At 36.0% G+C, this 24,449-nt stretch overlaps 1 protein-coding gene across 1 annotated transcript in view; it reads right to left on the bottom strand.

Moving 5' to 3' along the window:
• Nucleotides 1-728: 728 nt before the first annotated feature.
• The window catches only part of LOC139688827 (nose resistant to fluoxetine protein 6-like), an 84,035-nt gene continuing 60,314 nt past the window's right edge, over nucleotides 729-24,449 (bottom strand). The window contains exons 4-16 of the mRNA XM_071586263.1: nucleotides 14,784-14,980; nucleotides 9,476-9,672; nucleotides 8,790-8,891; nucleotides 8,065-8,232; nucleotides 7,091-7,184; nucleotides 6,739-6,867; nucleotides 5,748-5,913; nucleotides 4,650-4,729; nucleotides 4,123-4,218; nucleotides 3,680-3,809; nucleotides 2,569-2,743; nucleotides 2,339-2,481; nucleotides 729-1,520 (exon numbers count right to left, since the gene is read on the bottom strand). Of these exons, the coding sequence (XP_071442364.1) occupies nucleotides 1,374-1,520; nucleotides 2,339-2,481; nucleotides 2,569-2,743; nucleotides 3,680-3,809; nucleotides 4,123-4,218; nucleotides 4,650-4,729; nucleotides 5,748-5,913; nucleotides 6,739-6,867; nucleotides 7,091-7,184; nucleotides 8,065-8,232; nucleotides 8,790-8,891; nucleotides 9,476-9,672; nucleotides 14,784-14,980 (1,824 nt within the window). The 3' untranslated portion in view covers nucleotides 729-1,373. The remainder of the gene's footprint in view (nucleotides 1,521-2,338; nucleotides 2,482-2,568; nucleotides 2,744-3,679; nucleotides 3,810-4,122; nucleotides 4,219-4,649; nucleotides 4,730-5,747; nucleotides 5,914-6,738; nucleotides 6,868-7,090; nucleotides 7,185-8,064; nucleotides 8,233-8,789; nucleotides 8,892-9,475; nucleotides 9,673-14,783; nucleotides 14,981-24,449) is intronic.

The following is a 24,449-nucleotide window of genomic DNA, read 5'->3' as shown; positions in this document are numbered from 1 at the left end:
CTGACTAGTCATTGGTAATTCATAGAATTGGATGCAATTTTATGCCATGCAATAAAATATAAACTCACAATAATTTTCTTAGGATGCTCGTTTTCAAAACTTGGCTTTCAGTAAGGTCATATGTCATGGGGTGCTCTTCCCACAATAGGATTCCCTCTATGCAGAGACAATTGGTGCACCTGCCGAAAGACTACTGATTATGGTTGGAGAAATTCCCACAAATCATACACATTTAGTTCCTGATAACACCATCACATTTGTTTACTCTCAAGACTAACCTAAATAAAAAGTTGCATTAATAATGTACAGTCTATTACGAGTCCTGAAATTATTCCATGAGTTTCAGTGGAGGCATCAAATTCCTTCAATTGTTGACTATTCCATATTCAAGGTGCATATATTTTTAATTTTTCATTCTCTTCAGATTTATCAATAGTGAAGTGTTGCGTATTCAGCACTAAATTATTTGCACATCCTGAGGAAATACACATTCTTGCCATACAAGAAGGCTACATAATGATAAATGTTTTATTTGTTTTTCTGCACTTTCAGGTCCACATTATTTCATAATGTATCACCATTGCTTCCACTGGAAATGCTGTGACATGATGGCATTACAAGAAATGATAAGACCACTTGACAGTTTCATAAATTAAAGAACAGAAACTTGCATGACATATATGCACGCTTATTGAGTCAAGTGCAATAGAATGAGCCATGGTTGACTTTTTAGTTATATATTGATCAGGCATATCCATGATTTAAGTCATACTGATAAGCATGATGTTCATGATGATAAATCCAGTGAAACAAAGTTTGCATTAATTTCTTTTCGATTTATTTACATTGGTATTTACAAACTAATTCATGGAATTACAATCTCTATGTAAACGTTATTTTCTAAGTACATGTGATAAAATTATTTAAAAAAAACTACTTCAACTCTAAGCTCGAATTTCATTCATCCACTTACATAATGCAGATGCTGGAATCAATGGTTCATAAATAACAAGAATTCTAGGACCCATACATACCTAGTTTCACACCTTCAGCTCATGCTATCTTTATTATTTTTACTTGTGGCAATTTAGAGTACTAGGTTCCACAGTTTCTAGGTATAAGGAAAGCATTACAATTTATATCTTCATGTTAAAATTTGTGTTCATAACAATATTAATGGCTGAAGTTAACCAGTCAGCCATTTTTTTAACTTGTTTCTGAGTCACCAATTTGACAACCTATAAGTACAGGCTGTATTATTAGGGTGTATATATAGCACATGTCAAAAGAATAATACTTTGACATTCTGACAAGCACTTGAACAGCGTGAACTATCATACTTTCAAATCCATGGTGAATAATTAATACATGAATCATGTTGATCTTCCATGCACTGGCTTCCTTCTACCACTGCCCTGAGAAAACCAACGTATGAGTAATATGCATGGGGTTTCCATGGTGAGAGATAAGGCATATGAGCAACAATATGTGATGCATGTATGCCCCAAGAATATTGCAGCCTGTTGAGAGTAAAAAAAAAGAGTTAGTATGACTATTATGTACTTGATACAATTATAATTAATTGCATTTAGTAGTATTCAAGGAACTTGCATTTTAAAGTAGGGTCACAGTTATCTTGTGACAAATAATTTAAATCAAAGAACCATTTAAAGCTTTGATAAAATTAGATACCCTAAGGAAGCTGGTCTAAAAATTGCTAACCTCTGATGCCATAATTTAATTTCAAAGGGTTAATTTAATGAATATTCAAATACACTGAAATTGTTGCATTGTATAAAATCTTGGGAGTAGTAACTTAGATATTAACCTTGGAAATTTACTTTTTTTAATTTAAATATTCCCTCAAACCTTCCAGGTGTACTAGTAAAAACAATATTGGTACTAAAGATCCCAGGGAATGGCTATCCATACTTTTCTCATTTTCTCTTATCATTATTTGTGTGTGTTATCCATTTTGGGAAATAGGCATGCTTTTCTTTCCACCATAGATCTCAATCATAGAAGTTGATTTTTATCATTGAGCAAATTTTTCAGGAATTATTAATTTGGATTTAGTACAGAAAGAAAAGGAATACCTGACCGGTTCAGTTTAAAATTCAATCTGATTATGTACGGTTATCTACCGGACACTTGTCAATCCAAATAAGCAAACAAAATAATGTACCTCCCAAGTTGAAGTTTAGAGGTACTTTTTTAGGATTGATTAAAATGTTATTAAAGCCTGATTGGAAAATATAGCAGGTGCAGTAGTTTTCTATACATGAGTTCATAAAGCACATATCTAACCTAGTTGCAAAAGAAGAAATAATTCACTCACCAATGGAAGGAAATCAATATGCCATGGATGTTCTGAACTCAAATAAACAGAGTTCATGAGCAGCGGATTTAATAGGTATGCACCGTATGTTAATCTACTTAGGGGAATCCAACCTCCAAATGAGAGAATTGAATTCATAACACCTGCAAGGAGACATTTTTGTTGAAATCACAAAACAATCAGGTTAAATATCTCTTCCTAAAACTATGCAAGAAATGAAATGAGCTTACCTGCATGTCCCGTGCAGCAGGCCACTATGATCCATGCAAGTCCTAAACCCCATACAGTGCGACTGAAAGCCACATAAAAAGCAGAGGCAAGCACTGGGATGTGCCTTTCATAGAGACCAAATAAAACTGATATGTTACACATGGATCCAAGTAGCCACAGGATTATTGATGTTCTCTTGAGAGTTTAGACCATTTGCAAAGAGGAGAAGCAAAATATTATGAGGCAGTGATATTAAATAGAATTGGTCATTCATGCGTAAAAATTCCAAATTAACTTGATAAAGGTATACATAATTTTCACACATTTTAAGCAAAGACTAATCAGACATATAGTATGAAAAGAATTTCATTAAATTGAGCTATACCTTGGTGTAATATACCAGATAATATTATTATTATTACTGAACATGATTAATTCCTAGAAAAATATTTGAATAAAAATTGTCGGACTCATCTGTTTGTCAACTTTATGAATGTGAGATAAATTATATAAGCACATGCTAGCACATTCTGACTCAAAAAGGCCAGCTTTGTATGATTTACAAAACGTTTCATTAATGCACATATTAAATTAGCAGCTTGATTTCACTTAGTCGGTATGGAAGATAATTAATATTAAAATGATTTTATCAACTTAATTAATTTTAGTAATCCAATACAACAATGTCAGAGTGTAAAAATCATTTGCCTTGACCGGGATTCGAATCCAGATCCCTCAATGTCCGGTCGAGTGCTTTAGCCAGTTAAGCTATCAAGGCATCCTCTTGAACTCTGAAATTTTGGGGGCTTTAAAGGCACTTAAGAGATTGAGAAGGCAAGTACACACACTCTTACATTGATCATTTTCTGATATGGGTATATAATCCATTTCAAATGCAACACACCACTTAAGGTACCACAAAATAAAGTAACAGATGACATTTATATCAAATTTTGATCTTGAAATCTTACAAGCATTTCATTCTCACTCCTCTATACTATGAAAATGCCACTGAACATTTAATACCTATCAATTGACTTGAATTTTCTTTTAAAGCAGTTTCACATCAATATTTGGTACTAGGGTGTCTCTCAAATAAAATACATAAAAAACTCAAATCACTCCACATACCTTGCTTATATTTAACTTGCCATTTAGTTTCACAACAAGATATCCAGTACACATTCCAATTAGGTATGGGCCAACACGTGTCCATGGAGGGTCATAGAGGACATTCAACATAGCTAACTGCTCGTCAAGTCTTAAAAAAATACAGGTTATACTTCATGTGCATCATAATAAAAGAATATACAAATTTTAAGAAATGTAAAAAGTCTCAGATGAATGAAAATTGAGAGTGACAATCAATTTTTTAAAGCCTTTCCTTCTTAGTAATATTTGATTTTACAATATCTAATATCAATGGAAGCCTTCTATAATGTGCTTCAGTATAGTAGAGACATGGTTAAAGACTCCCTCTTACAACATCTTTGGGTGCACAAATACATGCCATGAACTTATCAATGTAAAAACATTCTAAGTAAATGTGACAAATTAATTTGGAAAATACTTACGTTGGAATATAACCATAACTGTATGAGATATAGCCAGTCAGTACAGATGAACTGATGAGAACGATGACTAGAATGATTGTACTCAGTACAAAGTAGCTGAAATGATAATTATTTTAAATTCAGAAAGTTGAACCCGAAATAGATGATTATACATAACATTACAAATTTCATAGACAAATGATTTTGGAAAAAAAACAGACATTTCTTCTGCTTTTAATGCAAAAGTGACCTAAAAATGTAGTGCAACTGAAATGATAAGTTTTCTAGTTATCATCTTTACAAATTTCCAATCAGACATATGTGTACTCTTGTAATCATATGCGCACATACATCATCAGCAGAAAGGTCAAAATGTATTTAGGGAACCTCAAAATGTCTATTTCTTTTGAATTTCTTAATTCCATATTTTTTTATTACAATAATTTCCCATACATCATGCATGCAGTAAGTGAAAAATCATTCGGTTGCCCTATAGTTAGAAAATAGGAGTTGAGTTAGAGGTGTATTCTAGTCACTGTAAGTCTTACCTGCTTGAAAGTATGAGCAAGAATGTTCCAAGAATGAAAAACTGCATATCATTCGATAAATACCAGCTCCAGGACATACACTAAAATGTAAAAATAAATTCAAGGTTAAATTAATTAATTACTTTATTTGTATGACTGAAACTATTGAAATTACCTCTGGGTATTTGGGAGTGAGTAGAGTTCCCCATCCCATGATATTTTAGTGGTACAAGTTTCATTATCTCTGACCAGTTTCATGGATAGCATTTGTTATAAACTAGTTAACTGAGTAAGCCATTAGGTCATCCAAAATATCTTTCATCACCTTAAAGTTAACTCCATTACATACGGCTTTGTTCTTTTCTGGAAATTATATGGAGAAGTCTAATTTTGGGATGCGCGAGAGCTCCCTTCATTCTGGAATACCATCCTCTGAGTTGGTCTCATTGGGAAAGTATATAAAAGCCTTATTTTAAAGACACTCAATAGGACCCAGAAGGAAAAAAGAGGGATGCATTTCCTAATCTATTCATAAAATGAGCATTGATATTATATGTACACACCTTAAGGAACTCAATCTTTACCAAATTGAATCAAAAAGTGTTCAGATTATCTGTCTACCAAACAGAACATAGCTACAAGGCATTTATACTCTTTTCATACATGTCTATTTCATAATTTACCCTCATGGTTTTAAGCTATTCTGCAGATTTCTTATATCAAGAATAGACGACCAAATCTACCCACCATATTGCTCATTTAAATGTATTTAAAGATAAGATTTACCAAACTTTTTGCACTGGGTATTACACTACAATTTGGTTATATTTTGAATAACCAATACAAAATTCTATTTATGTTTTCATTGAACAATTTCGTTTAGTCTTGCAGAAAATTCATTTCAACCCATTTAAACCCACATGAATCTACTTCAGCCTTTACACCATGTGTTATGCTTGATGTGTGCAAATGCTTATAAAGTTTACTCATTTATCATTTTTCATAAAACTTGAGCACTCCAAGTCATGTACTGAATCAATAAATTAAGTGTTTTTATTCTATGGAAATTTACATAACAAGTACCAGAGAGAACTAAATTCTTTGGCAATAACAACTCACCATTTCCTCACGACTGAAGAAGTTGTTAATATATAGGATATTTCTCCACCAGTATTTAGAACATACCACATCCGATTTTTCAGACATTGTGAAAAATGATGTCTTGTTATACCAGCTTATATTAATATCCACTATTCCTAACACCAGCATATATGTAGGTGTCAACCTAAAGAGAAAAAAGTTAGTTTTAACTTCATAATGGTTCGGATGAAAAATGATCTTGAGAGAGGTGGTTGTTTGCTAAGGGAACAGGAATTTGGACAGATGGTTTCGAGAATTATGGTTGCAAATAAATAAATGATGTAATCATCCATTCCTTCTTATTTGCATGCCAAGAGACTGCCAAAAGTTGTCATATTTACATTTTCAGAGATATCTACCTCTTTTTCTCCATTCTTGCTGACACAAAACTTACAGTGGAACATTCCTCTGCCAGCTTTTGGCTTTCAAACTGCTTTCTATTGTGTGAGGGATTTAGGCAGCAAAGTTTAGAAAAATGATTCGCTTTCATCCATAATGAATATGGTCATGATGTTTGATAATTAATACTAATGATGGCATCAAACATTCTACTTAAGCTGGCTCTATCACTTACATAACCACAGGTACCACAAATGTATTGGAAGGTTGACACAGTATTCTTTATTCATAATATGTGAAGCCACTGCTTAAAATAAAATCCGTAACTCCTAATTTGAAAGCTATTTTCATGGCCTTTTTTTAAATAAAAACTCAAATAATAGGAATATTAACGGACTATGCAACTTTAAACCACTCAAAAACTGATGTAAAAATCAGGCAAAAAAATAACAATAATCGTAACAATGGCAATGCATTTTTCACACTCACCTGTCCAATAATATTGATATTGCTAATTTTGTATCAGAAAGAAAACTGGCCAGAAAATAGGTTGATATGAGGAAATGATACTTTGAGGAGTAATAAACATATTCTCAAGCAAAAGCATTTTTCAGTAATTTAATTGACATACCTCATAAATCTTTTCAAAACCATTAAAAGAAATTTTGTGACATCAGCTTTTAGCGTTGTCTTCTTTTGCTCTTTGGCAGGTTTTTTGCTTAACTCCTCTTTGTAATACAGGTAGGCCAAGAGAAAACCACTATAAGATACCAGAAAGAAAATAAATATGCATTATTTATTGAGGTTAACTGTTTCAAAACTTTCTATATGCATACAAAAAAGACAAATTTATTATAAAGGGGCTCTCATGAGTCAAACATGGATGATGAGTAGGAGGGACAATGTTTAATTGGAGTTAACAAATCAATTCTTGTGATAGTTTGAATAATTTATCTATCTAGTGAGAAAAATGTATCTATTACCTGATAAAGAAAAATGTATCCACTGAGAGAGTGGCATTGCTGACCACTTGAACCATAAATCCTTCAGCTTTGCGAACTGCAAGTGCTTTGTTATCTGTAACAGTCATACATCATCTTAGACATTTATGCCTTTACAAATATTCAGTGGGTGGGATGTTTAGTCTTGAGTATATGTACCTATTAACATTTCATGCAGACACACATTTGAATTCTGCATTTTTTTCAAATCTTTAGTCCCTGGAATGTTTAGTTTTGAGTATGGGCACATATATCAAAATTTCATTCAGATAAAAATTTTAATTCTACTGTTTTACATAAAGTTGGTAAAAAATATTTCAATCAAAAACAAATTTTTCAACCTTAAAAATACCATTCCAACTAAATTATCAAGCTTAGGATGATAATTTACTCCTCACTGAAATAGGAAACCATGAACATATATAATACACCATATTTCCAAAATCAAGTTAGCTGAATGCATCTTCAAATATGTTCAAGAGACCTTGAAAATGAAACCCCTGGAAAATTATTGTATCTTTAAGGCTATTTTGAATACCTTCAAAAATTTACAGTGGGTTTCATAAATATATGCCTAATTTTCTGAGGGATATTCATCAATAATCGTTCGGGCAATGAAGTGAACTAATCTGCTCAGTAAAACATAAAGAGTAATTTGAAAAATGTTTCATCCTTTATCAGATGTTTCCAAAATGTGTTCCTAAGACTTCAGTTCCTAAGAGTGTTCCTAAGATACCAGCTTGCGAAAAATATTCTGGTACATATTTATTTGGTACTCTTGAAACAGTTTCAGTTTACATTTCAATAAAATTTAGAAAATGCTGAAGACATTTGAGAAACCAACAGTTTAGCATTCAATTTCTAAAACTTCTTGAAAATATTGCAGTAAAATTGCAAATTGTTGTTAAAAATAGAGCAACTAAAGCCTAAAGTTATAAGAAATAAATTTCTCTTACCACAATAGTCGGAGAGATAATACACTGTGTGAACCATTATGATCCAGCCCATGCCCATGAAGCGCAGGCCGTGAATGGCATGGACAGAATCATCACCCAAAATGGCATCAAATATAATATTTGTATTTCTGGGCACAGAGAAACATACCAAGAAGCGACCCAATGCACCTGTAAGGACAACATAGAGATGTGATTAGATAAAGAAATTTAGAAAATATTGGCTTTGTGAATGCATACATAGGAATATGGCTTCCATCTGAATTCTGTACTAGTCTAGACAAACCAGTTCCTGCCCAATTTTGTTCTACTAATTGTGATGCAGAAAAAAACCAGTTTTATATTTTAGAAATAACAATTTCAAAAAAAGCACCCCTCGTTGTCCAAACGTATAGATTTTGCATGTTGGAAGTAATTCTTAGGCATTTGCTGGGAATCACATATTAAAGGTCCCCTTTGCCTTTATTTGCCATGAATCATGATTAACAGAGGAAAAAACGACCTTAGATGCATGACTCTGGGTCTTACTCTTCTGAATCATATTTTAAGGAATGTTTATTACTATTAATGAAATGGCAATTACAAAACCCTAGAAATGCTATTCATATAAAGCAATGCATGTTAACTAGAAACATTCTTTTCATAAGCCATCGTTACGGCAATTTCGTCTGGACTCTCAAAGTAGCTCACTTTAATCCTACGTGATTAGATCTGAGCATTTCACTGACCTTGTTTTGGCTCTTTGACCTCTTGTTTAAGAGACTTTTTCATATCTACAACCATCATTCCTTTGCTAGGAATCATTGCTCCGGTATTATTAGATGGGCATCCTAAAATGAAAAATGAATATTTGATTCAAAGTAGAGTAGATTATATACTTATTTATAAAAATCACAATGTTGTATTTAGTAAATTCACATTGAAAATCTTTTATTCTTAAAATATTATGATATAATGAAAAGTGAAACTTTGTAATTCCACATAGATTTATTAGACAGACGACCTAGGTTTCGACGTGGCACGTCATCCTGACCTAGGTCGTCTGTCTAATAAATCTATGTGGAATTACAAAGTTTCTCTTTTCATTATGTTAAGTCGATTCCATGAAGTCACGCCCGAGACAACGAATTATATGGAAAATATTATGAGTAAAATGCGACAGTGCCACAAACATTTTCTTCAAACATTAAAATGGCACGAAAATATTTCACCATCATCATCTTATTTTCTGCCTCAAAAATATTTATACCTAAAAATATAAACTAAACAAAAACTTCAGCAATTAAATGGTACTTAGCGATAAAGCTTTAATTAGTTCAGATTTTTCAAGAGTCAGAGATAAACTGCTGAATACACCTTTCTTCACACATAAACATGATAACTAGAGAAAACATGATTTATTACAAGATCTCACCATTTTGGTTTGAATCAACAACAAGCAATTCAACATCAACAGGTCTTGAGCAGTCATTTCCTGGCTTTCTTCTTAAGTCCTTGTTTTCTACAGGCACCACCTTAGAGGACAAAGCTTTCTTGAGAGCAGGACGCCATATTACTACATCATAGTATGTCCCCACAGCCACTAGGCTCAACATAAGGAATATGACAAATCTGTGGAATTAAATATGGCATTAGATTGAGCTCTGAAATAATCATACGATATTAAAATCAGTCCCAAAATTAACCATCCTTCATAGAGTATGACGATTTGCACTAAAAAAATCAATCACAAGCAAAAACGACTTCCCATTTAAGAATGCTGTCATTAATACCTACTCACATGTTCTTGAAAAGATACCCAAATAGTTAATATAGTACGTGCTACTGAAATAACTATGCAACCTTTAGGTATATATAGTTGTCAGATTAAAAATAAGAAGATGCTCTGATTACTTTTCAATAATTACAACTAAATATGACAACTTTTACTCTAATACGTGCCATCTAATTGAGACATTTCTACAGTAATAATGATTTGTAGAAATGTCTCTAATTGAGACATTTCTAATTGAGACATTTATACAGTAATAATGATTTCTACAGTAATAATGAACGCTTGTGAAATTAATCAGATATAATTACATTTGAAAATAGATACATTATTGATTACTTCAAAAAGTATGCTTTCTTCAATTTTGTGTCTTATGGATATTGCATTTGGAATTCTTTCACCAAATTGATCAAAAACTTAATTAATATGTTATTCCAAATATTATAAACTTATGGCATCAAATACATCTTTTCAATACATTGTACACCGCTTCCCAAATGGAAAATATTACCACTTCTATAGCTATCTAATTTTGATAAGCATAAAAGTAAGGTTGGATTAGAGTCTAGACAGTTCTCTTTCAGTTTGGAGATGAAGAGCTACAAAAATCTGACATAGCATACAGTCTCTAAGATACATCATCTCAAGAAAATTAATTTGCCGTGTGGCATACTGGTAGATTTCTATTTTTCAAATAATTGAATCTATTTCCTCCGACCAATTTGTTAGCATTATTATTACGACTGCTTAATGGACCCACATTCGCCGCGTCTACCGGGACCTATAATGCAAAACCCATTCTAAAAAAAACGTAATTTTGCAACCAAACCGATGTCAAAGCTCCCTGTAACCCGGCCGTCATCGATAGACGTAAAAATTCCACTCGAGATGCATGTATCCTTACGCTTATGCTTGCCCGGAGTACGCCCAGGTACTTTTCCTTTCGTCTACGGTGGTCGCGGGAGGAGGGGGGTTGCATACATCCTGGACGGGAGAATGTTTGCGGGTGGAAAGATAAAAAGGGGGAAAGAAAGTCTCCCTTTCCCGTGGCTCTCCCGTGGTGGCTATGGCGACATGAAGAATCGGGGAAGTATAGCTCCTCAATTAGCACTTCGCGGGGAATTCGTAGACGCATTAACTTGCAAAACGATGAAGAAATTTCTTATGCAATCCGGGAATTCGGGGTATGAAATTTTAAATTAAGAAAGTACGGATGAGAAATACTATTTTGTGACCTACTGAACCCGATAACAAATATAACTGCTCTAAATTTATTTTACTTCAAAGGTAGACGTAGGAACTGGTTCACTTTCATAGAAGTTGTTAACAAAGTAATTCAGAATTCAACCATCACTACGAGTATTCGTGAGACTTTTTTTAAGATCTGAAAAAGAAGAAACGGAATGGGACAAGAAGGAAATATGCTTACAAAATTTGAAAATGTTTATTTTCCGTAAGTATATATATTACCTACTATTACTGCGGAAAGTACTGAATTCAAGTGCGTCAACTCAACAGTAATGCTCATAAACATTTTAAATATCAGCGTAGAAAAAATAAAACGATTTCCTTTAGGATCCTTCCCTGGGACATTGACAACATTGATTGGGTGGAAAGTCTTGCACGTTCTGATAACCCCTAGATCTGTGCTGGCAGGAGCAATGATATTTGTACCTGGTAGAGCGACCCATAGGTCGAAGGGTAGGGACCAGACGACATATAGTCCGAGTAGGGTCTGTTCCTCAGTGAGGCGGCTGCAAGATTCCAGTGGGATGGCCATTTGAGTAATTGTGTCACATTAAAAATAATATTGAGGAAGGCAACCGGAAACCACCTCAATTATATATCCAAAGGGTTTTAAGATGGACACCATAATGAAAATTAATCCTGGCAACTACGGGACTCGGGCCGTGCGCCATACCTGTTTGCGGGAGAGGTAAGGCGATTGTAATACCACGAAATCCTTGCAAATTGCATCGCTGTATAGGCTCTGTCCATCCCCAAATCTGCCATAACCGGTTGAACACAAATAATAACAAAATAATAATCTTTTAGCATCACTAACGGGTAAAAGAAGTTTTCCTATCTCACAAAGGAAAGTTTTTGATGACTACACGATTTCCAAACGTCGAGCAGTCACCTTGCTCATGCATTTCAGCTTCCAGCTTTAACTAATTTTATGTCGTTCAGTATCTCTGTCTCAAATGAAATTCAATCACAATATGTAATGCTATGGACTTGAAAGTATTAGCTTATTTTCTCGATCGCAGGAATTAACAAGTTAAACATCTCACACTAATACACGGTATTCATTTTTCTATCATCACGATTTATTGGTCATGGACCAAGTATCTGACATAGTTTCATCGTTTAAGCTACACATTTGGTGTGTTAGTCTTGGACCAAGTATCTGTTTAAGCTACACATTTGGTGTCAATTCGAATGTCCAAAACTTAAAGCAAGTTCAAACAATAAATCTCAAATTAAAGTGATGTATGATTTCTATATATTACTACGAAAGTTTGCAGCAACACCATGTGTCCAATTAGAAAATACTGAAGTAATATGTATCCATGTAAACATTATTTTTAGAGGACTGTCAAAGCTACAAAACTAAATGAATTAATGTCAATGCTGAAACTATTCTCAGGAGAATCTGAATTGCATAAACCAGATAGATATAAAGTTTCTCACGATGGAGTCGTCATATTTATTTTTTTGAATTAATGTGAGAACTGAGAGAAGAGAGAGAAACAAGAAAGCCCGGTAGTGAGGAGGAAATCAATGAAAAATTGTATTTTTTATGATCATAATGATGGAATTATATTTTCTAGTTCGCGAGATTCGAATTTTTAAAACTGCGAAGTTTGAAATTTTATTCGAAAATAGGCATTTCATTGAATGTTATTGGTTTGCTTAATTATATTAATAAAATTCCTGAGCATATATTTTTTAAATTGTAATCAATCAATCTAAAGGTTGGTTTAGTCTTGGTTCCCATTAAATCACATTGCTTGGGTTCATCGAAGGGCAGAGGCATCATCCGGCCGTATATCCGTGACTCTCTTTCCGCTGAAACTCTTCATATGCTACGTTACCTAGATACACACAGTTATTACCTTTACACAAATCATTCTAAATTATATAAAATCGTACTACCCGTTCATCCAAGCATTCAAAATTCAATCAAGCATCGACCCAAACACCCCAAAAAAGGTATGGGAGTGGTTTTGGGACGGGGACTTAAGGAGTGGATTGGTTGATTTGAGAATATCTGACTAGTGCCTTGCAATAAACCTAGATGTAAAATATGTCCTATTTTCAAAACGCGAATCCCATCCCTCTCCCACCCGCTTTTTAACTCCCTTCCATCAATTCCCTACTCCCCATGTACTTCCAGCAATGCATTGTACCTTCTGAAGTGCCAACTTGACTATAATGAAGTGTGCGAATCACACATTAGGTAAGTAGTGCTATCTATTTGATATTTTTAAAGTCAGCACTTTGGTAATTAAAATTTAATTAGCACTAAAAATTTGCCATAATTATTTATCAACAGTAAGCATGAAAATCACTCACTTGCCACATAAGAAAATCACTGCGTGACAACTACACGGAGGTGGAGCAAAATGGAACAATTACAAAAAGCACATATATTAAGGTGCCAAAATAAAATTTTCCTAAAATATAACCAACAAAGATAAGAAAAGTTACAGAACGTTATGTTTAGGCCCTTGTACGCACGTACGTACTCTTACGTAGAGCGTGAACAACGACATCAATGTGTGCAATCTCAATCTATTTTCTCTCAAAGTGAGGGAGGGGGTGTCAAACGGGGCGGGTCAAATGGGGCGAAGAGCTGCGAAGAGCGGGCTGCGCGTAAGCATATGTATTTGCATTCATCTCGGTGCAATATTTTTTCGACAACATCCGCAAAATTCCACTAGTTTTCCAGAAGGGCGAAATTCCCTGCTTTTACCAGGCTTCCCACGTTAGCGGACACTGTTACAACCCATTATTGTTTAGTCAATTCAATTTTCTCCTCTAAAAAAACCTGTAAATGTAAATACGAGGGCTGTCAAGAGAGTAACATACATTTAAGCCTAACGTGGCGGTGCTTAGGGCTAGAGCTAGGCCACCATCTTGGTGTCTAAACGTCCCTTCACTCAGTGGTATCCTGCAGTGGTATTGTGCAGACCGTGGTTCGTCTACTTTGCTCACGGCAAACTGTTAAAATGTGCACTGAAATAAAGTTGTCGAGTGCGATCTGTGATAAGATTTTTACTGGAAAAAACCGCAAGCCAATTGAAATCCGTAGGCAACTTTTTGAAGTGTACGGAGACGGAATAATGAGTGAAGGCGGAGTGAGTGAGTGGTGCGTTTAGTTTAAAAATGGCCACACCAGGACGAGGACCGCAGTGGTCGCCCTAGCCTTGCGGCGGATGAACTGACAGATGACCGGTTCTTGGACATCATGGACATATATCTGTTCACTCTTAAATTAACAACACCTCTGACGCACAGCACTGTCACTCGTCACTTACTCGGTGTACGGGACAAATTTCCCGATGGGTGTCAGAAGCTTTGAATTTTATTGCCAGCAAAAACCTTATCACTAAACGAATTTTATATTTTGCGAGATTTCCAATCGTATTGTTCATTTTGACTCACTACTGTAAACAAACGACGAGTGGCGCGACCTTCCAAACAATGCAGCTCGAGGTGTACTGCCTTAATGTATGCCAATAAAGCGAACATTTGCCTCCCCCACTACTTCGTTCGCTACACCCAAACAGAAGTTTCTTTCTGGACAAGGCCCTTAGATTGTAATTGGATTGTCGTATTCCAACAAAGTCCCACTCTAACATGGTTAATCAGAGACTTAATTATTAAAACACATGCGCCTTGAATTGTTCAAATTGCAGTAGCAACGGGGTCGTAAACAACTCACGCCATGATGCCGAACTTGGGCTTTGAGATGAGCGACTCGGGATGCCATCTCAAGTTGCGCACGGCTTCCATCTGAAGTCTCAGACCGAGGAGCCTCTGCAGCGGGAGGGCCCTGCTGGTGAGCGACTCCTCCAATAAGGACCCCAGCGTCTCCTCGGGGCACACGTTAGGGGCGCACAAGGCCACCGACAACAAGTCCTGGAAAGTGAGAACAGGCAAATAAGAAAACACGTTCCACGGTCTCTCCTTAAGGAATATACTAAGATAATGTTTCTACGCGCGATTAAATTGTGTACCTCTCCAAGGAGTCGTAACCCACAATTAGTCACAGCGAGTTCATTTCTGTACTGAAACCCAGCGCATTTGCTGACCCGTCGGAAGCATCCGGCAGGAATATCGTACTTATCGTAGTATATTGTAACTATTTTATCCGGAAAATGGAATTATTGTAGGTTTTATTTTTTACCAACTGACAGAGTCTATGTGCGAAAGTGATTTTCAAGCTCGAGGGACCATTCATGAAGACAACTTAAACAACATACCGCTTGATTAAATGAGAATCAGTCAAAATGACGAAAAAATTGGACAGTACGATAAGGTTGACAAGCCTGTATGAATCCACTTAACAGGCAGCGCAAGGCTTTAATTTTTCGAAATTAAGTAATTTAAATTTTATTTTAGCCTCATGGACCTCGCTGTCAACTATCATTCCCTTTGAGTACATAAAATAACCATAATACCTTGAAATCATAAAATTGACGGCTGATGCTCTAAACACTCCCTGCCAAAACTTCACACGGCAGCCCTCGTAGCATGAAATAGATATACATTAAGGCTAAGGAAAGCGGTAGGAGCGATGAAAATTCCTGAGGTTTGAAGAAGGAAAAGCGAAATTTTTCATGCCGTTACGAGTGCGATGGGCGGACGGTCCAAAAGGTACACGGCCTGTTTCTCGAAAGACGAAATTAAAAATACAAGGCCCTTCCCATATTCAGCTCACCTCAGTAATCAAAAAGCAGGAGTCATAGCCCAGTGAAACAAGATTATGAAGCAACAGCTATTAATAAATATTTTAGCGCCTCCGATAAAAAAATTATTCAAGAATTTCATAAATTGGACCCAGAAAGCTGTAAAAAATGCTAGACACAATAAAATCTCCACATAGTTACTTCTGCCGAGCAGGCCATCTTTTATTTTAATTGACTATCCGCAAATTCACTAATTGGTCTAATAAACCTATTTGGCGAAGGAATGAGAAGAATGTCGATTCCCGGAAAGTTTTTTTTATCATATACTCGTATATTATCTCTTATTCCTCCTTTATTCAATACAATTTTAAAATGACGAAAGAAGGCACTTTGTTTTTCCATACATAGTATTTTTATTACGACCTAGATTTTGTTATAGTGTAATATCTTCAGGTAAATTGGAAATTTTGAAATAGATACATATACAAATATATATATATATATATATATATATATATATATATATTTATATATACATATATATATACATTTATATATACATATATATATATATATATATATATATATATATATATATATATTTTTTTTAAGGTAATCTACCGGTTAAGGTAGGTTTTTGGATGGACACAATTAACTACCAAACAGATATTTTATTACTCCTAACAAAACACAAAATCCATCATCCTACTCTATATCAGGTCCCTCTTCATCTCTGAGTACTTTCTTCCTCCCTTCATCCCATCCAACATCCCTATCCTGTTCCTTCCCTTTCCTCTTTTGCCCAACATTCTACCCTCTATCACAGTCTTCAACATCCTACTGCCGGTCAACACCCCCTTCATCCACTTTTCCTGCCTCCATAGGATTGCTCCCAACAAACCCCTCTCTTCGCCCACCATACCAAGTACTTCCTCATTTGTTTTCTTCTCTGTCCATTTCACCTTCTCCATTCTTCTCCACACCCACATTTCAAAAGCCTCCAATCTACGTCTATCCTCCTGCCTCAATGACCACGTTTCCGCACCGTACATAGCTACGCTCGATATCAAAGTTTTTACGAATATTTTCTTAACATCCTTACTCAACGTCCCTGTCATCAACTCTCTCATCCTTGTGAAAGCCTCTTTGCCTAGCGCAATTCTTCTCCTTACGTCCCTACTACTTTGACAGTTTTGGTCCAAAACACTACTGAGATACGTAAACTGTTCTACCTGCTCTAGTTTTTGCCCTCCTATTTTAATGTTAAGCTTGGTCTTTTTCTTTCTAGAAAATCGCATAACCTTTGTTTTCTTAATATTGATTCTCATCCCATACCTGTCGCACTGAATTTCCAATTCACTCAGCAATGCTTGCAGCCCCTTGGCTGACTGACAAACTAAAGCTTGGTCATCAGCAAACCTAACTGATTTCACGGATTCCCCGCCCACTTTCATTCCTACCTCGAGTTATTCCCATGCCTCTTTAATCATTTCCTCTGCATACAGGTTGAACAGCAACGGTGATAATGGGCAACCCTGCCTTACACCCCTTCCTAACACTGCCCATCCTGACTCCCCGTTTCCCACCCGCACCTGAGCAGTCTGAGACAAGTACAGGTTGCGGATTAGCCTCCTTTCCCTTCAATCTATTCCTATTTTCTGCAATATACTCTTTAGTTTTTCCCAATTCACTCTATCAAATGCTTTTTCGAAATCTACGAAACAGGCAAATACCTCCTGGTTGTGTTCTATATTCCTCTCGATTAATAATCTCATTACTGCAATGGCATCACGCGTACCTCTCCCCTTCCTAAACCCAAACTGATCATCCCCTAAGTAATCATTTGCCCTACTCTCTATCCTTTTGTTTATGATCCTGAGAACAACTTTAGCTGCGTGGGATATCAAACTAATTGTCCTATAGTCCTCACACACACACACACACACACACACACACACACACATATATATATATATATATATATATATATATATATATATATATATATATATATATATATATATCTCCCCTCCCCGGACTACAACCTTGACATGGTGGAAGGGCTTGTGCGTTCCGATGACCCCTAGAGCTGTGCTGGCGGGAGTAATAATTATTGCTCCTGGTAGGGTCACCCATGCCAGATAGGTCGAAGGTTAGGAGCCAGACGAAAGGTAGTCCACGCAGCGTCTGTTCCTCAGTGAGGCGGCTGCAATGGCGTCTGACCCCAGTGGGGCGGCCAGTAAGTGATGGTGTCACGTTAAAAACACTATTGAGGAAGGCAACGGGAAACTACATCAATTACCATTCCCAAGATTAAAAAAAAAAATGATGGACAATATAGAGATTTTGAGTCCTGGCAACTACGGGGCTCGGCCTAATCGGCCGTGTGTCGTGCCCGGCAGCGGGGGAGGCAAGGCTTCCGCGGTCGTCATCCCACGAAACCCTTGCAAGGGAAAACCAGCTTCAATGTAGAGTAGGATGTTGTGTTTTGCTAGGGGTCACAAATTATTTAATTAGTATTTATGTCCATCCAAAAACCTACCTTAACCGGTAGATTACCTAATAATATATATATATATATATATATATATATATATATATATATATAAACACACTAATCAACCCGAAGGTCGGTTTGGTAGGTGATGGTAGAGTTCACCCAGTACTAAGCCTGTCGGCGTGGAAATCCACACATCAGGGTAGGGGGGCCTTTCCCTGTGTCGGTTATGGTTTCCCAGGAAGACCTGGTACCCGAAAAATCATAAATATATTAATAACATACACACACACACACATACATACATATATATATATATTTTTTTTTAATGAATATATATTATGTATAACACTTAGCAGTAGTGGACACAGACAAAAACACACAGAAACACACAAAAAAGAGTCTCTTTTTTGTGTGTTTCTGTGTGTTTTTGTCTAAGTCCACTAGTGCTAAGTGTTATACATTATTATTCACGTCCGTGAGACTTTCAAAAAGTGATATATACATATATATATATATATATATATATATATATATATATATATATATATATATATATATATATATATATATATATAATTCTTCGAAATGGAACGCTCTTCGGCGACGCACAAATATATAAAAACACATGTAGATTTTTAGAATATATATATATAAATGCTGAGAAAGAGGGGAGAGGACTACTTTCCCAGCATCTGTACATACATGTGTTCCAAAATTTCCAATTTACCTGAAGATGTTACGCCGTAACTAAATCTAAGTCGTAATAAAAATACTCTATGTGGAAAAGCAAAGTGTCTTCTTACATCATGAAGGATTTCCACCTCGTTACGCCTGAAACTGTATTACAGTTTTAAAATGATAAAATATCGTCAAGGATGGAAAAAAAACATGACTGTACACATAGTGCCATTTGTATAGTGTTTCTCGTGGCAATTGAATTGGACTACCAACTGCGAATTACGGTGGGGACTTGAGGCCCAAGTTATTTCTCCCCGTCTGGTTCTGCCATTTCTACTCCCCGTGGAGCTGCAAGGCCATTTAATGGCCTTGCAAGGCCTGTTGAATCCCAGAGAAATCATTCAGTGATTTAATTTTGGGGAAGTTGTGGAAGTCCTAATTGCCGATCCTAAAGGAAACGGTAGTTTATGGGAGTAAATTATGTTCATGAAAATTGTGGATCTCAGGCTTTCAATGAAGTTGTAATGAAGGGAGTTCGTGAATACATTTTTCAATTTTCCAGGTGCTGCTAGTCCGTGGATGCGTGTGCGTATTTGGGTGCACTATTCAGAAGAGATTTCGGATAAAATAATTGAACCGGATGAAACGTACATGGTAAGGCCCAGAAGTACCCGCGCTGACCTAGAGATGGCGGTAGTTCTTTAAAAATTATCACTGTATTAGAAAGTATGCAATCTATAAAGCATATGTTTCAAGGTTGAAGACGCTACGTTGTTCAGCATTTGTTTGGCAGCCATCAATAGTGAACGTTTTCAGTAAATTTGTCAAAATGGAGACGATTGGTCATCACTATATGATACAATACTTTTATTTGACAGGCCTTAGCCCAACCAATATTAAAGTTGAACTGTATTCTACTTTGGGTGAGTCTGCTCCTTCGTTCACAACAGTAAAATATTGGGCAGCAGAGTTTAAACGAGGCCGTACGAGCTGTCAACACGAGCATCGCATTGGCCGACCAAATAAGGTGACGACTCCAGAAACGGTGAAGAAAATCCACAAAGTGATACTGGATGATCCTCGACTGAAAATGCGCGAGATAGCAGATATAATAAGCATTTCAATAAGTGCGGTACATCGCATATTAAATGAAAATTATGGCAAGGGAAAGCTGGGTGCAAGATGGGTGCAACGTTTGCTCAAACTCGAGCAAAACCAGTGTCGTGAAGATACTTCAATTGAGTGTTTAGTTAAGTTTCACAGCAAAAAAGAAGAATTTTTGCGCCGTTTCATAGCCATGGGTGAAACATGGGTCTATTACTTCACACTCGAGACAAAATAACAATCAAAACAGTGGATTCAAAAGGGAGAACCGGCTCCATAGAAGGCGAACACCGTTTCATCTGCAACCAAGGTGATGGCGTCGGTTTTTTGGGATGCGCGTGGGATAATTTTCATGACTATCTTGAAAAAGGAAAAACTATCAACGGCGAGTATTATGCGAACTTATTGCAACGTTTGAGCGAAGAAATCAAGCAAAAGCGGCCGCATTTGGCTGAGAAGAAAGTATTATTTCATCAATACAATGCACCAGCTCACAAATCCGTTATTGCAATGGCCAAAATTCATGAATTAAAGTTTGAAATGCTACCTTGTGCAGCCTATTCGCCAGATTGGGCCCCATCGGATTATTTTCTGTTCGCAAACTTGAAAAAATGGCTCGGTGTTCAAAGAGTTTCCAACCGTGAAGAAGTGATGTCGGCAGTTAGTAGCTATTTTGAGGAGCAAGACAGTTTTTATTGTAAAAAGGGTATCGAGCTTATTGAATATGGCTGGGTAAAGTTTATTGAGCTGAAAGGAGATTACGTTGAAAAATAAATAAATTTTTTCCAAATTTTTTTTTCTTTATTGGGTCGGGTAATTCTGGGATTACTCATAAACATCCTGTTAATCTACGAGTAACCATGAGGCCCAGTGAACGGTGACTGTTTGGCCGCTTCACTATCTGTATCTAATTCTATGCTGTCTCTTGTGGTTATCTCGGTGGTTACACAGCAATAAACTTATCCCAAGGCTGTGAATTCAGATTTCGCTGATCGAGTTAATTCTGCCTTGCCCTCCTGATATTTAAGTTGATTGAACTCGTGGTGAGTTGCGATCAACCTCACGCGCATCTAAACACCCAAGATGACTACTTAACGAACTGTGAAAGCTTAGAAAATCCAAAAAAGGGAAAGCTTCTGAAACCAAGAGGCCAAATGCAGACCTAAAAAGGTGATAAATATTAATTCATCCTTTTTTTTGTGGAGGGAATGTCTGAGCAATCGTGTTTACCCGCGCGAAGTTGTGATATATGAATATGTGTATACCCTTCAGATTCCCGCTCAACTCCCGACGGATGTCTTTCCCATTGGTGCTCCCGACCTCGGATGTGCGCGCACTGACTTTCACTATCCACCCTTTCATCTCTTTCTCATCTTCTCCCCGCGGTCGCAATTCACTTTCACTGGCGCTGCTGACGACTGGGAGCACAGTACACAGCGTTGCTTGCGGGCCGACTCACTCCATTTTCTCCGATAAACAGCTCGCCGCTCTCACCCATTCCATGATCAAAGTGAACCAAGCTTCCGGCATGGAAGACTACCAACCTCGTGCCGCTCGAATGATGAATGAACCAAGATAGGCAGCGACATTACGGGTGGAGACTACCTTCGTTATTACTAATTCTCGAGTTCAAAGAGAGAGAGCGAAGTGTGAAATGATTTCGAGCTGTTCTGTTCCCTCCAAAGAGTCTTAGCGACGTAAGGGATGCCGAAAATATTTTACCGGATTATCGCAGAGAAAGAAATTCACGAATGAAAGTTGCGGTAAAAACCTAAAATATTATATTACGTAAAAACAAATGATGACACTATAGGAGTGTGTCTCAGAGGTCAAGTTGTGAAATTGTTTGATTTGCATGATGATAATATGGTAAAAACAAGTGAATCCACTGACCGAAGCTTCAAAACTTTGTCATAATTCAGGCCAACCAGTAACAAACTGTTTTGAAACTATGGTCAGTAAATCAAGGGCGAAAAATGACTTGTTATATCATTTCATTGTGGCAGAAATGCTATTAAAACTATAAGGAAAATTATAATTTCTGAAGATGGTATTATTTGATGAATTTAACATGGAGCGTAACATCTTAGGGCCCGTCAAGTAGGGAGGGAAGAGGAGGAAGGATTAGAAGGAATTCAAAGAATATAGGACAAATGAATGCAGAGCTAATTGAATGGCAACGAAACGCAATGTAGACTGTAAAACAAGTGACGGTGATTTTGGATTAGGGAGGTAGAAAAAAGTAAAGTAAAAGCATAATGGACGGAATGAAGAGATATAGGAAGTATTTGGAGCGGAAGGATAGTTTATTGTAATAAAAAAAGGTTATGCTTATTTAATGTTAAGTGATGCGGGGGCTTTGCAGTGTAAAATTTCTTAGTTCCCACAAGAACAAGGCTCCTTTCCTAGTTCCTTAATACCGGTTAGCTCAAATATCTCAATAAATACTGACGCACCTTATACCATAATATTATCGAATATTCCAAAAATTTAATGATTTATATTCTAGTCTAGAAAGGGAAGCCGTGCAATGGGCCAAGTGACATGGCAATGTCGTGACACATGCAACAGAGAGACCAGTAATCTACGGCTGGTGCAATTAGCAAATTACCATGTCGAACTTCCACTACTTCTTTGATACTTAGCATTTATTTCTGCTTGAGTTTTTTGCCCTACACGTTGTAAACTATTATTTCGAAAGATAGCAACTAATCCAGATCTTTTTAATTTTTCTCCGTTCCATAAATTGCGAAGTAACGACTCATCTGGACACAAACATCAAAGTTTCAATGAAAATGCAAGGAAATATGCTGCAGTTTCCACGTAAATGTATACATCTCTACGGAAAAGGAACAGTTATGTGGAAAATTTGATTTGTAAATGAAAACTATTAATATTGTAATAGATAGCATAAAAAATCAATTTTACCTTCAATTCCCCGTAGAAATTATTACGTACATGATATAAGTTGTGCGGGATTTATAGGGGTTATTTTCAACTTTATAGAGATGGTCGACTGCGCGTAACATAAATTAGCGTCTGGCTAACGGTTTAGAACAAAAAAATGCTATTTCATAGATTCTCCTACTTGTGAAAGAAATATGTTTTACGATTAAGGCGTATTCTAACATACAAAAAGAAACATAGAAAAAAACAAAGACCCTTACGTGAGGAATTTACGCAGAGGAAAGGCCCATCCAATGAGCAGAGTGTAGCTAATGAGAATGCCGAAGTGTGTTATGCATTTGCAAATGGTTTTGATTCATACCTACATATTACCAGATATTATGTTAAGTGATAAGATGAGTAGATGCTCAAGTACAAAGGGGTTTGTTGACGAATTTGACGAATGTACTCCCTTTCCTATAATTGTGGGGTTAAACTGCCATTTTGAAATTTATTGTTTAAAAAATCCTATTTTCAGAGAATCAATGGCTGAAATACTTTACAATTAAAATACAATGACAAAATAACTCCAAACTTGGTGGGATGGAATGGCCACACAACAATGAAATTACGCTTGAGCGTTCGTGAGAGAGATGTACATGTATACATCTCTACGTAATATCATATGACTATAAATAGACATGTATAAATATATATAAAACATATATATGTATAAACATATATATATGTGTATATATATACATATATTATATATATATGGCAACAAACAATGTAAGAACACAAAAAGAACACTCACACGTTATTTCTTAATAATTTCGACGGAATTTAACTTCGTCTTCCTCGGAAGAAGCAGTAGTACCGAGTATTACTATTTCTTCCGAGGAAGACGGAGCTAAATTCCGTCGAAATTATTAAGAAATAACGCGTGAGTGTTCTTTTTTGTGTTCTTATATTGTTTGTTGCTGTCCAAGTTTTTATTCAACATTTCCGTGTTACTTCGACGGAATATTTTATATATATATATATATATATATATATATATATATATATATATATATATGCATATATTTATCGAGAGATATTATGTACGGGCGGTAAAAATAAATTCCCGGAAGAGATCGGCGAAAGTGCTCAAACCAAAAGGAAATGGCTCAAAGTCGTGTCACCCCAAAAAATACGCGTCAGAATGAGTTTTAAATGTAAGGAAGACTTACTATTCTGGCAGGTTGCATAACGAATATCAGATTCGCGAAGCGGATGAGTCAACATTTCATGACTTTTATGTATCTGGAGTGTTTAGGTCTCTTTTTGAGGATGAAATTGGTGCCATGATAGAGAAAGTAGCTGCGCAAAATGTTTTAGGTAACCCGTACATAAAAATTCAAGTATGTTAAAATTAAGGACATCAAATTCGCCGTTTGAATGTTGAAAAATCATCAGGCTGTTTCGCATACTAGAACAAACGTTCACGTGTTCAACTTACTCGAAAACATTAAATTGAGAAAAGTCA

This window comes from Hetaerina americana, unplaced genomic scaffold, assembly GCF_022747635.1.
Source record: "Hetaerina americana unplaced genomic scaffold, ioHetAmer1.1.p SCAF_1, whole genome shotgun sequence".
NCBI classification, from domain to species: Eukaryota; Metazoa; Arthropoda; class Insecta; order Odonata; family Calopterygidae; genus Hetaerina; species Hetaerina americana.
Note: the sequence above shows the minus strand (reverse complement) of the source record. Positions and strands in the feature narration are given on the sequence as shown.